This window comes from Danio rerio, chromosome 12 (genome assembly GCF_049306965.1).
Source record: "Danio rerio strain Tuebingen ecotype United States chromosome 12, GRCz12tu, whole genome shotgun sequence".
Classification (NCBI taxonomy): Eukaryota; Metazoa; Chordata; class Actinopteri; order Cypriniformes; family Danionidae; genus Danio; species Danio rerio.
The window spans coordinates 29,868,030-29,880,814 of NC_133187.1; the positions used below are offsets into that span (position 1 = coordinate 29,868,030).

At 34.8% G+C, this 12,785-nt stretch overlaps 1 protein-coding gene across 1 annotated transcript in view; it reads left to right on the plus strand.

The window, feature by feature from the left end:
• The window catches only part of cacna1g (calcium channel, voltage-dependent, T type, alpha 1G subunit), a 403,764-nt gene that overhangs the window by 324,371 nt on the left and 66,608 nt on the right, over positions 1–12,785 (plus strand). The window contains exons 24-27 of the mRNA XM_073918537.1: positions 4,145–4,271; positions 7,691–7,816; positions 8,016–8,105; positions 10,788–10,980. Of these exons, the coding sequence (XP_073774638.1) occupies positions 4,145–4,271; positions 7,691–7,816; positions 8,016–8,105; positions 10,788–10,980 (536 nt within the window). The remainder of the gene's footprint in view (positions 1–4,144; positions 4,272–7,690; positions 7,817–8,015; positions 8,106–10,787; positions 10,981–12,785) is intronic.

The window sequence follows — 12,785 nt, forward strand, 5'->3', positions numbered from 1 at the left end:
ATCCCTGAAGTGAGCTTTGATAAATACGCTTGAGCTTGTGAGAGATGCACACAGATATTCCGACAAACAAAAGACGGTTATCTGCTCTCCCTTTGGCAGACTCTTTTCTCTCACTTTGACTAAACCTGATTGGTCTCTTTAAACATGGCCTTTTCTTCATACTCAGACACTGATACAATCACAACACACTTCTTAAGAAGATCAAAGCTAAGGATCAGATCAGGTTTTTGCCACTTTCGTTCAGTGTAGCAGTGAAGAAACAAATTACTGTCACCGTATGGGGACTAATGGGGCTTTTATTCTTCAGTCAGAGGGGAGAAACTTTTGAAGTGTTTGTTTGTGAAGGTTCATAAACATCTCACACTATACAGTGTTACTGCAATGCATCCTCATCATGTCCCATTAACATCAATTCAACATAAACAAGGCCTAGATTAAAACTGGTTTGCCTTATTGAGAATCATACAGTATCATTTGTATGTGTAATAGGCTGTTCTCAGAGACAAAAGTTGCACTTGAGTCTGCCGGCACTGTCATTTTAAATTATAAGTTGATATAAATGTGACTTAGATTCATTTAAAGATGATTTAGAAAAAAAAATGTGTATGACTATGAATACCTTCACTGCTAATTTGATTTAATGTTCCATCACTTTCGATAAACAGGTAGAGCAGATCAACGTGAAGTGATAATGATAACAACAACAACAACAACAACAAAAAAAAACACCAAAACATAGACTCGTATCCACTTTGGCAAACTTTCCAATAGATTTGCTTGTGTTATTCACGATATTCATAGTGTGTGGTCTTCAAAAGACAGAAGTGTAATTAGGTGAATGTTAGAGCAACAGACTATGTTGGAGAATTTCAAAAATGGCAGACATGTCTGATTATAACATAATTGCCAACATTTTTACCAGCATGATAAAATGATAGTCTCATAACAATAAACAAAGTTAATGGTGTATTTTGACTTTTAATTTGATGAATAGGTGGGTGCTGGCATGAAACTTTGTGAATGCCTTCAGGGCATGGTGCCAGAGAACCTTACAGAGTGTTTTTTTTTTTTTTTTCTTGTAACTCTTGACCAGTTTGTGGCACTATGTGTGGTTTATTTGTAAACTAATTTCAACAGGATCATGTGCTTATGATTGAACACGGCTGCTACCACATCAGCTCTGTATATTGCACCAATCAGATGAATACTGACACATTATAAATAACCAGAGTTTTCCACTCCAGTCATCTTCGCCTTGAAGAATCCTGCTAATTCGGCCCTTCACCAGGCCGGTCAGCATTTCTGTGCAGAGTTTGCATGTTCCCCCCATGTTTGCATGGGTTTCCCGCAGGTTTCTCACTTTTCTTCCACCGTCCAAAGACATACACCAAAAGTAAATTGACTAATTGACAAAATAGCATCTTAAGACAACTCTTAGCTAGATATACTTAAATACTTACAGGTTTCTTCCCACCCCAGCCTCGATTTTGCTGTTTAAAATGGCCGCGGCGTGAAATCAGTCTATGACAATGTTTCAGATGACTGTTCTAGAGCCTACAGCTAATCAATCTGTCAGATTCTGTGCATTCAAGTTCTAAAGAAAATTATAAATAATAAATTATCCTAAGTAAAACAAATACATTTATAGATACAATATACGTTTTAGTTACTTCCGTATTGGCTTCCCGAGGGAGAGTGGGAGGTTGCCACTATAAAAACCATGGCCAAATCCCAAACATATAGCTTTTTTACCACGTCGCAAGTTATGTAGTGTATGTAGTGTATGTAGTACCTTTTCAAAATGTATATATATATTTTTTTTCCTTTTTCTTTTGTTATTACAGTAATTGTTTTTGGTCAGCTGTGGACTGTTTTTCACCTGCCAAAACTGTAAATAAAACACAATTTGCACTGGAGTGCTATCGACAGCCATCTTTTTGCCCCCACATCCCCCAAAATTATAAAAACGCAGTTAGCTCTCGAAGGACCCCTCTGTCATGGGTTATGAAAGTAGACATTTGTATGCTGGGATGTTTAATCACATTTTACTTGTTTTTATTAACACAATAGCACATCCTGTGTGAATCCCCCAAACAGCTGACTTGTTTTTCCAGCTGTGTATTTGTATGATACGTGCTATTGTGTGTGCCTTTGTGAGCAGGTGTCTTTGTGTCAGAGTGTGTGCCACCCTCTGCTGAGGTTGACAGGTGCGGTTTTGTGCAGGATGTCTTGCCGTTAATAATTAGGCTTCATCTTTATTCTGGCGGTTTAATTAAAACTGTCTCCTTTCTTTGCAGCACAGAAAGTTTCCCTGCAGCATTGCATTGCAGTTGCTTAGCATAATGGCTAGGGCATGAAATGTTTGCTGGTAATTGCCATGCTCACTCCTAGAAGAGGAAGTGATTGCAGCAATGATGAAATGTCAAGAGTAGAGAAAGCTGACTAATGACGGGTCAGTAAATGCATGGGAAACATTTTTTCAGACACTGGCCAGGTAAGAACAGCAGTTTATGGACCCTTTCTAAGTGTGACTTGCAATATTATGCGTTGTTAGGAAAGGATATTTAATTAGTTCTTTGTATTTTAACAGAAAAGTAAAGCGTATGACTTTTGATCAAAGATGGTGGGCTCTATTTTAATGATCTAGGCGTAAAGTCTAAAGCACATGGCGCAAAAGCATTAAGGGCGTGTCCAAATACACTTTTTCTACTTTAAGGACAGAAAAATATTCTCTGCGTCATGGCGCATGGTCTAACAGGGTTATGCTTATTAATGAGTTATGGATGTGTTTTGAGCATAACGTGCATTAAACCAATCAGAGATCTCCCATTCCCTCTAAGAGTCAGATGAGTCGCGCCATGGCACATTTGCTATTTACATGGCGGACTTTGTAAATAGAATAACTGAATGCTTTACTGGCGAAAAAACAGTTAAACAGACCATCTGCAGTGCAAGGAAAATGAATGAGCCTCCTCCATTTGGCCTCTTTACTTTATCTTTACTTTTACTCTTATTCCTTTACTTTATTCCTTTACTTTCATGTATAAGAAAGCGATGTTGTACACACTCCACTGAAGACATCCATTATTCTACATATTTGATTTTCTTTGTTGAGTGCAAAGATTTACTTCAAAACTTATTTTAAATTCAGTACTAATTTCCAGCAAATTTACAACAATAATGACGTGTGGTCAAACAACTGAGTTATATACAAACACACGTCCTATTCTTGTGCCCCATATGGTGATGCATACATCTCCTAAACCCGACAGATGGACAAATCTAAACTTGTTTTTATTAAAACAAATATAAATATACATATAATAAATAACACTACTACTAATAATAACATTACACAAATGCAAATAAACAATGAACTGAAAAGAATGCATGTAGGCAGTGTTTTTTATGTTTATGTATATGTATTTTTTTATAACATTTTAATCTTTATTGTTTTTTAATGTGTAAATATATCTGTGTTTTGCTGTACATTGTGTGTGTATTAAGCAATGTGTAAGCATTTAAACCTGCATAGGTGCATAACAAACATGCTCTGTGCTGGACTTTAGACCAGCTTTTAGTTGGTCAATCGCTGGACCAGTTGCAATTGGTCAATTTCAGTTCTTCAAAATAGCAACACACCAACAATGTGCCTTAACACACCTCCTTTTTTAGATCGGAACTCCCATGAGTCCACAAAGTGGCGCAAATGGATTTGCTATTTAAACAACATGGTCCAAAATGTGAAATATAGGGTTGTGTTGATCTGAAAATAGCAAGAAATCACACCATACACATTTTGTGCCCTATTGTGCTGGGTATATGGACCCGGTGGGTTTAACACAATTGTTGGCCCATTTAAATTACAAAACTTATATATATATATATATATATATATATATATATATATATATATATATATATATATATATATATATATATATATATATATATATTGTTACATATTAACATCTTTACTCTCATAAATAAGTATTAAATAACGTACATTTTTAAACACATTATCATACATAAACATACTAATGTTTATTGTAGTAGATTCTGCATACTAAGTATGTGTTTTTAAAAATGCATACATTGTGTTTTTGCTTAAAACTATGTTGGGGTTTTTGATTTATTTTTTTAGAGTGATCAGCAGAGCTCCTGGACTGAAACTGGTTGTTGAGACATTGATGTCGTCTCTTAAGCCTATTGGAAACATTGTGGTCATCTGCTGTGCCTTCTTCATTATTTTTGGGATCTTGGGAGTTCAGGTGAGTACAAATAAGCATAACCCTGCTAAAAGCACAAGCTTAAACCGATTTAAGATGATTTTCTAGTCTCTTGGGTGGTTTTAATGAGGTTTTGAGCACTTTTCAGCTTGTTCAGCCTTGGAGACCAGCTTAGGTCAGTTTTAGATGCTTTATTCATACCTTATAGTTATATAACATATAACATATTTTAAGCCTAGCTTAGACAATTAAAGTAAAAGCCAATGCTAACCTAAGGGATTAATTGGAGTAACTCCTTCAAAAATATCTATGATATAAATAGTAACACATAAAATGTGACGTTTCGTGTTTAATGCACAAGATTTCCTCTTAGTGAGTTATGACTTAGTTGTCATTTGTGTAAATTTGAAACATACACTTCCTGCCCAAAGCTGAATAATTTGACTGTGATTAAAATGTTCTGTTTTCCATACTTCCACAATTTACATAAGTGCGAAGGGGAACACTAATGTAATTTATCTTCTGTTCCTCCAGAAAAGCACGCCTGTGCTCCTAATGACTATGCAACATGTCATATGTAAAAGTGACTGTCCTTGTTTGCTTTACCACTATACAGTCAAACACTGCACTTTAAATAATAGCATGTAAACATACTGTATTGTATAGCATTGTAATGGTGACATGATACTGGTCATTAAGGGGATTGAAAACCTGATGCAAATGCAGTGCTGTCTTTACATTTTATCACAATGAGTATGTTTACAATACATGGACACCAATAATCCGATTTTTAATATGATTAGGACAATACTCTGATTAAGAGTCTACCATGTAAACAGAGATTTTTAATGACCTTAATCCTACTGAAGTCATAATTGAACTAAACAGAAATGGAATTAAGACATGTGGAGTATGCCTATTTTAGTCACATTATTGAAGTGCAGTACAGACATGTAAACACCGCAATCAAACTATTGCCATCATGTAGGACTTTTTGCCGTGTTTTGAGATAGGATAGTTTATACCAGGGGTGGCCAACCCTGTTCCTGGAGAGCCACCTTCCTGCAGATTTCAGTTGCAACCCATTTCAAACACACCTGCCTGTAATTATCATGTGGTGTTCAGGTCCTAATTAATTGGTTCAGGTGTGTTTGATATGGGTAGCAACTGAAATCTGCAGGAAGGTGGCTCTCCAGGAACAGGGTTGGCCACCCTGGGTCTATACACACAACTGTTTGACATTATTCTCTGCACCTACCGAGTCAGAAAAGGACCACAGACACACACATCAAGAAATGCAGAAGTGTATTATTCCCACTTGGCATGCGGTATAAAATTCTATTAAAACACCAGTTCTTACTTCATACTCGCATCCAATACCTCAGTTTGTCACAGAGGCATAAATGAAATGTTCCTGAATGAAAATAAAACTGCTGAACTGCAGTTAAAGTTGAAAAACTAAAACTGAAACACCTGAAATTACATAAAAATTCCAGAGGAAACGTGGATAGCGTGGTGACGCAATGACGTTAATGGATCCATGCCAACCTAATGTGCTTTTCTGTTCCGCAGTTCCTTACTGGCTGCACCAGTTGCGCAGTTAAACAGTGGCTGCACCACTTACCTGTACTAAATTATGCTAAACTACTGGTCTTCTCCAAACTCTTCTCCTTAACTACCCTATTTTTTCCTTAATATTATTATGACAACCTGGTTAACGTTTAAAGCATACATTTAAAATCATTTAATTAATTAAATGCTTCTATATTTTAACTACATTGATTTAACAGGTTTTCTGCTTACCTTATAGTTCGACACCGCTGATGTCAATGCAATACGACAGATCAATAATTTTCTCCTGCTTTTTGTTACCAAATTGTATATCATGTAAAAGAGATCATGAACAGAACGTTCAAAAAGCAACTCATGTAAACGCCTTAATCATGTTATTGTCTTATTCAGATTAAAGCAACTAATTTGATTAATGATGTCCATGTAAACCTGATTATTGTTTTCTGTGACAAAAGGCAATTGTTTCAGCTCAGGGTGCTGTACATGTTTCTGCTATGCCACTCACATTGTTAACATGCCTAATAACTTCGCCCCAGACTGGAAGATTATACTGCGCATCTTTTTTTCTAATGCCTCATTCACACTAGCAGCTACTTTGTAGCTGCCTGTCGCTCTAGCTGGCGACATGCTGCAAACACAGGTCTGTGTAGGTCTATACAGCACGAATTAAACTGGCCTCTGAGTGAGCTGAGAGAGGTTTATGTGAGCTCTCACTCCAGAAAGTCACTCTTCATTTGCATAAAGTTGAAGGATTTTCAACTTTGTTGCGTCGCTTTACGGGCCTACCTGGTTGCGAACGGTCGGTGTTGGTCGCATAGGCAGAAGTTACCAGAAGTTGCTCGCTCTCCTTTGAAATAAACGGTTGCTTGTCGCATTGCCATTGCAAGTCGCTCATAGTGTGAATAAGGCTTTAATGTGGCTTAAATATTATATATTTTTTTAACAAGATCTATAATACAGATGAGGATTTCTCTTTTCATTGGCTCTGCTTTTTAAACACAGACATTTAAACTCATTGACACTCACATTTTTTAGTTTCACCTCATGCTTTTCTGGCAGATACTCTTACAATCTGTCATATTTCATTTTTACTTTTAATAAAGTGTTAACATTATATCACTGTGACTTATTTGCTCTGTTATTTGAAAAAGACATTTTTAATGAACTGTTTCATGTATATAAAATCACTTCGTAAGCTGTTAATTTGATGCACAATGTCTGTGTGTAATATAACATGTTGGGTTTAAAATATAAATCATACTCATATAAAAATTATTATTATTATTTTTATTTTTTTGTTAAAAGAATTTTTTTTTTCACATTTTTCTTTAGAGATTGTCAGTTCGTTTCACAATTATAAATAAAACTAATTTATTATAAAATATACATAAATCTAAAAAGATGTAGTATTTAAGACATACCCCTGAATTATTAGCCCCTATGTTTATTTTTTGCCCAATTTCTGTTTAACAGAGACAACCACATTTCACCACATTTCTAAACAGCTTAAAGTGACATTTAAAAGGGTTAATTAGGTTAACTTGTCAGGTTAGGGTTATTAGGCAAGTCACTGTATAATGATGGTTTGTTCTGTAGACTTCGAAAACAAATATAGCTAATAATTTTGACTTCAAAATGTTTTTTTTTTTATTATTAAAACTGCTTTTATCTAGCCGAAATAAAACAAATAAGGCTTTCTCCAGAAGAAAAAAATATTTTCAGACATACTGTGAAAATGTCCTTGCTCTGTTAAACATCATTTGGGAAATATAAAAAAAATAAATACATCAAAGGGGGTTAAATAATTCTTATTTCAACTGTATGTTGTTCAAATAAAATAGCAAAATCAGAAGTTTGTTATGTGCTGATGTGTACTTGTTTTTCCCCAGCTTTTCAAGGGAAAGTTCTTTGTGTGTCATGGGGATGATACGAGAAACATCACCAACAAGTCAGATTGCCTCCTGGCAAACTACAAATGGGTCAGACACAAGTACAACTTTGATAACCTTGGACAGGTGAGCACTTAAGCCTGGCTGTGGCTGCACAAACATTTACTTTGTCTGAAGATGCTCTTTTAGATGTTTCTTCAGGCGACTGGTCATGTCACTTCTAATCTGAATAGAATCTCTTATGGTCTCGTCCCATTTTCCGCAGGGAGCCATTGAAGTCAAAGATTTCGCTTAACCTTTTTTTATCATCTCTCACCTCCCTCAGGCCCTCATGTCTCTTTTTGTTCTGGCTTCTAAAGACGGTTGGGTGGATATCATGTACGATGGACTGGATGCTGTCGGTGTGGACCAGCAGGTATTGAAAATACTTTTATATCCGTTTGTTTGATGTGGATTCACATATGGCACAGTGTGGCAACCTTGTTCATTTAAATGGGTCATGGTTACTAGTGCAAGTAACTTGTAGGCTAGAATACATTTAAATCGTTAATATTCTCTGATGACAAACTCTCTGAAATGAATCAGAGCTAAAAAGTCACTGGTCAGCATTTCTATACTGGCTTTTAAAGCTGCTCCATTCACCATGCTTCTTACAGTCCTTTCAACAGATCCTTTTGAAGTTTCTATTTTTACTCTCTTTCCTCCAAATGTCTATAATACAGAGGTTTGAGGAACAGTTTTTGCTATTAACTGGTTGCATATTAGCATTTTATTTTATTAAAATGAGCTGAAACATCACAATTCTTGAGTTTTTGGGGGGCATAACTTAATTTGTTATGTTTAATTCACTTAAATGTGTAAAAACAATTAAGTTAATTCAATTAATACAACATGAAAAAATTGTCTGGAACCCAGTTTGTTTACAGTGTAATAACATTCACGTTGTTAGATTATTGGCTGTTTATTGACACATTTAAAGCATATAACAATGCTTGATATGAAAGATCCTTATTCCTACACAATTTCTAAACTTAACTAGCTTACTAACCATTAATAAGGAGAAGCAAATTAGTTAAAGTTTCTTTGAGGTAAAAGTCATTATTAGCTACACAGTAGTGAAAATTGGTCCCCAAACTTGTGATTAACCATAATTTTAATGAAAATTTTAATAATAAAATGTATCAATGTTTTGTTTTTATGCCTGAAAGCAAAGTCTCTGTTCTTTATGCGAGTCTGCAGCCCTCTGAAATGGTTTTGGTAGTTTTGTAAAGAGCCCAGACCTCTGTCCCAGCCAAGACCCTTATTTTGTTTGAATTGGAATGGATATTTCTTCTTCAGTGAGCGCAGTGTGGCCTATGCTTCACTAGTGCACACATAGCACTTCATCTAGCCTAGAGGCAGGCACATTCTGAAGCCCCAACAGGAAAGACCTTTGAACTGCATTATTATTGATATCACAGTTCTCGGTTATCACTGTTCTCCTGAGCTTGCCTGTTAACCTCAGGCTATATCTAGTGGTTTAAATAAGGAACATGTTTAATATTGTATTGTATTAATTTAGTATTATTTTGTATTAATATATTACATAAATTAAACATGTATGACAATATATAGTATAAAATACTACCACAATTACTAAGTGTGTGTGTGTGTGTGTGTGTATGGATGTATGACTCCTTACTCTTATATACTAAGTTTGGGGTCAGTATGATTTTTTAAAGTTTTAAAATAAGCTTATTCTGCTCACCAAGGCTGCATTTATTTAATCAAAATTCAATTAAAAAATGTCAAATTGTGAAATGTTATTGCACTATAAAATAATTATAATTTAATTCAATCATTTAATCCAGGGATTTTAAAGATGAATTTTCAACTTTATTACTCCAGTCTTCAGAGTCACATGATCCTTCAGAAATCACTCTCTGATTGTTATTATTATTATTATTATTATTATTATTATTATTATTATTATTATTGGTGATAATTGTAATAAAAATAGCAATTTGACTGGAGTAATAATTTAATTAATAATTTAATTTGAAACTACATACAGTAAGAAAACAGTTATTATTTTTTAAATATATTTTACAATTTAACCTTTTTTACATATAATAAATGCTGCCTTGATGAACAGATTCATTTTCTTAAAAAAAAAAAAACATAAAAAACTGACCCCAAACTTTTGAACAGTGGTGTATGTATTTGTTTTTTTTTTAAATATTAGTAGCCGACATACTTTTACTCTTTTTTAATTTATTACACAGACACATAGATACATACTGTACACTGAATCATAAAAAAATAATTACAAAATCATCTTGTGATTTATTTTTATATATATTTGTATATTTTCCAAATAATTCCTAAGTTATGTTTAATAGAGCAAGGACATTTCCACAGTGTTTTCTTTCTTTCTTTCTTTTTTTCTTTCTTTCTTTCTTTCTTTCTTTCTTTCTTTCTTTCTTTCTTTCTTTCTTTCTTTCTTTCTTTCTTTCTTTTTATTTTTAAGTTCAGCTTAAATAAAAGCATTTCTTAAGGTTTCTTAAACAACAGTTAAGATTAATATTATAAGCCTCTTGCAGAAAAAGATTTCTTTAGATATACAAACCACAGTTATCCAATTAATTGCTTAATTAAGCTATTTAAGATTTAAATCACACTTTAAGCTGAATACTAGTATCTTTCAATCAGTGGTGGAAAGAGTATACTTAAAAATCATAATCAAGTAAAAGTACCATTACTTGCCCCAAAAATGTAGTGCAATTAGAATAAAAGAATCTGTTGTAAATATTATTCAAAGTCTGAGTTAAAGGTAGCCCTTTTAAAAGTATTCAAGAGTGAGTATTAAAGAATATGCTGTGAAAAGCTATGAAAACTGTTATGTTTAAAAATATGCATTCTCTACATTAAACAGCACTTGAAAAAATAAAATGAAATAAAAATTTTACAGGAGGGCTAATAATTTAGACTTCATATGTATTTATGCATATCTGTGTGTTTGTGTAAAAAACAATGCATAAAAATAGGTTAGTTAGTAGGTCTAGAGCAAACTAGCCTAACCTGTACTCATTCATGTTGGTGTTTATCTGTTTTGTAGCCCGTCATGAATTACAACCCATGGATGCTGCTCTATTTTATCTCCTTCTTGCTGATCGTGGCTTTCTTCGTGCTCAACATGTTTGTCGGCGTGGTCGTCGAGAACTTTCACAAGTGCAGGAGAAACCAGGAGGAGGAAGAAGCCAAACGGCGAGAAGCGAAGCGCCAGAAACGACGTGATAAAAAACGAAGGAGTAAGGAGAAGGAGCTAGCTGGTCGGTAGCCTTTCCACACCTTTCTGAGTCCTGCTTGATCGTTTTGATTTGACAGCGTGCTAAATTAGATGCTAATGCTAAATAGTTTCTGGCGTATGAGGAATGAGATGCTCAGGCCTGTAATTCGCTAGGAATCTGCCCCCGCTCCCCCCAGCTTGCCCCCTCTTTTGCCTGGGATCGTCTTTAGAGCATGTCCCATGGCTTGCATGGTGATCCGCTTTAATGAGAGAGCAGGGTGTGTGGCGGACCCAGGTCCCAGACATCTACACACCCTCCTACTCTCAGGCATGTAGGGCAGTGCAGTCTGAGAAGTCAATAATAATCCAGCCTTGTCACTCAAATTGGTTTCATCCATCAGCTGCCTGCCCTGATGCTACCCAGGATGCACGGCGTGGTATTGATGACCTTCTCTTTTGGTTCCACTGCCTGCTACTTTAGGAAATAGCATTAAAACGACATTGGAGAATCTCTATGTGGATGCTAGCTCTTGTTTGGACATTGGCTTGGACGTTGGTCCAGCATGTTTGAGCTTTAAGCATTGGTTAAAAATGAGAATTTTTCTTTTTGTTTTTAAGCTTTTGAGAAATACAGATCTATAAAAGCATTGGGTAACAGATTGAAAGTCATGCAAGGACCATAAAGCTGTGTTCATTGGAGATTTTATCTCTTTATCTCAGTTTAAAGGTCAATTCTAGCCTCTGTAAATGCCCTTTTCTTATCTTGCTTTCTCATTAATATCTGTATTTGAGTTGCACATAAGTTGATTAGTGTGTTCTTTTGTTTTTAAGCGCTATCATGCAATCAGCTCTAGCTGGAGAGAGAAAAGTGCTTCATTTTACCCTCAGTTCTTCATCTTTTTTTTTTTTTTACTACAAATCAGTTTTTTCTGTAGGTGTGAATGCCTGATGGGATGTGTCAGGATTTTTTTTTTTTTTTTTGTGGTGGAATGAGTCAGCTTTGCCTGGCCTGATTAATATTTACAAACTTCTTTTTGATCATAACACCTATATATCCTGAGGTAACTTGTGGACTTTTGGATTTGGAAAAAGTTGTTGGTATGAATGTTATTATTTAAAGGGTTAGTTCAGCACAAATAGGAACATCTGAACTAGGAAAATACATAACAAAAATAAAATATTGTCGGAAACAATATTTGAAACATTTCAAGAAGGGCTATCTAGGTCTTGAACAGCCAGATAAATAGATTTAGTATAAGGGTGCTTTCACACTTGATCTGAATGCCTGGTCTGATCCTAAGTTCGATTGTCCCCCCCTTGGCTACTTTTGTGTTCACACTGTATTTTTCCTTCTGAACCCTGATACGCTTGCGTCATCAAGCTGCTGTTTTGTTTACAGCTTTTGCTACACTGTAAAACCCAACAACTAACTTTATCAAATGAAATTTACTGAAAGTTAATTCTATTAATTTGAAAAGAGTGTTGAACTCTGTGTTGAAGGTAATGAAGTAATTAAATACCTCATTACTTCAAGTTCACAGTACTCATATATATTAGATTTTTTTGCTCAAATGGTTTGAAGCAATCGGTTTCCTCAAACGGTTTGTGTTCTCTTTAATTAATCGGGTTTTACTGTGCTCAAATTGCTCCATTTATTCAAATGGATTAAGTTCACAGTACTTATTATGAATAGTTTTTGAACTTATTGAGTTTTACAGTGTATGACTGCCATGAAAGCAAAGCACCAATATGGAGATGTCCGCATATCACAGTCATTCTGCAATTACTGACTCTTTTTGTTTTGTTACGTCAATCTGCTGCAAAAAA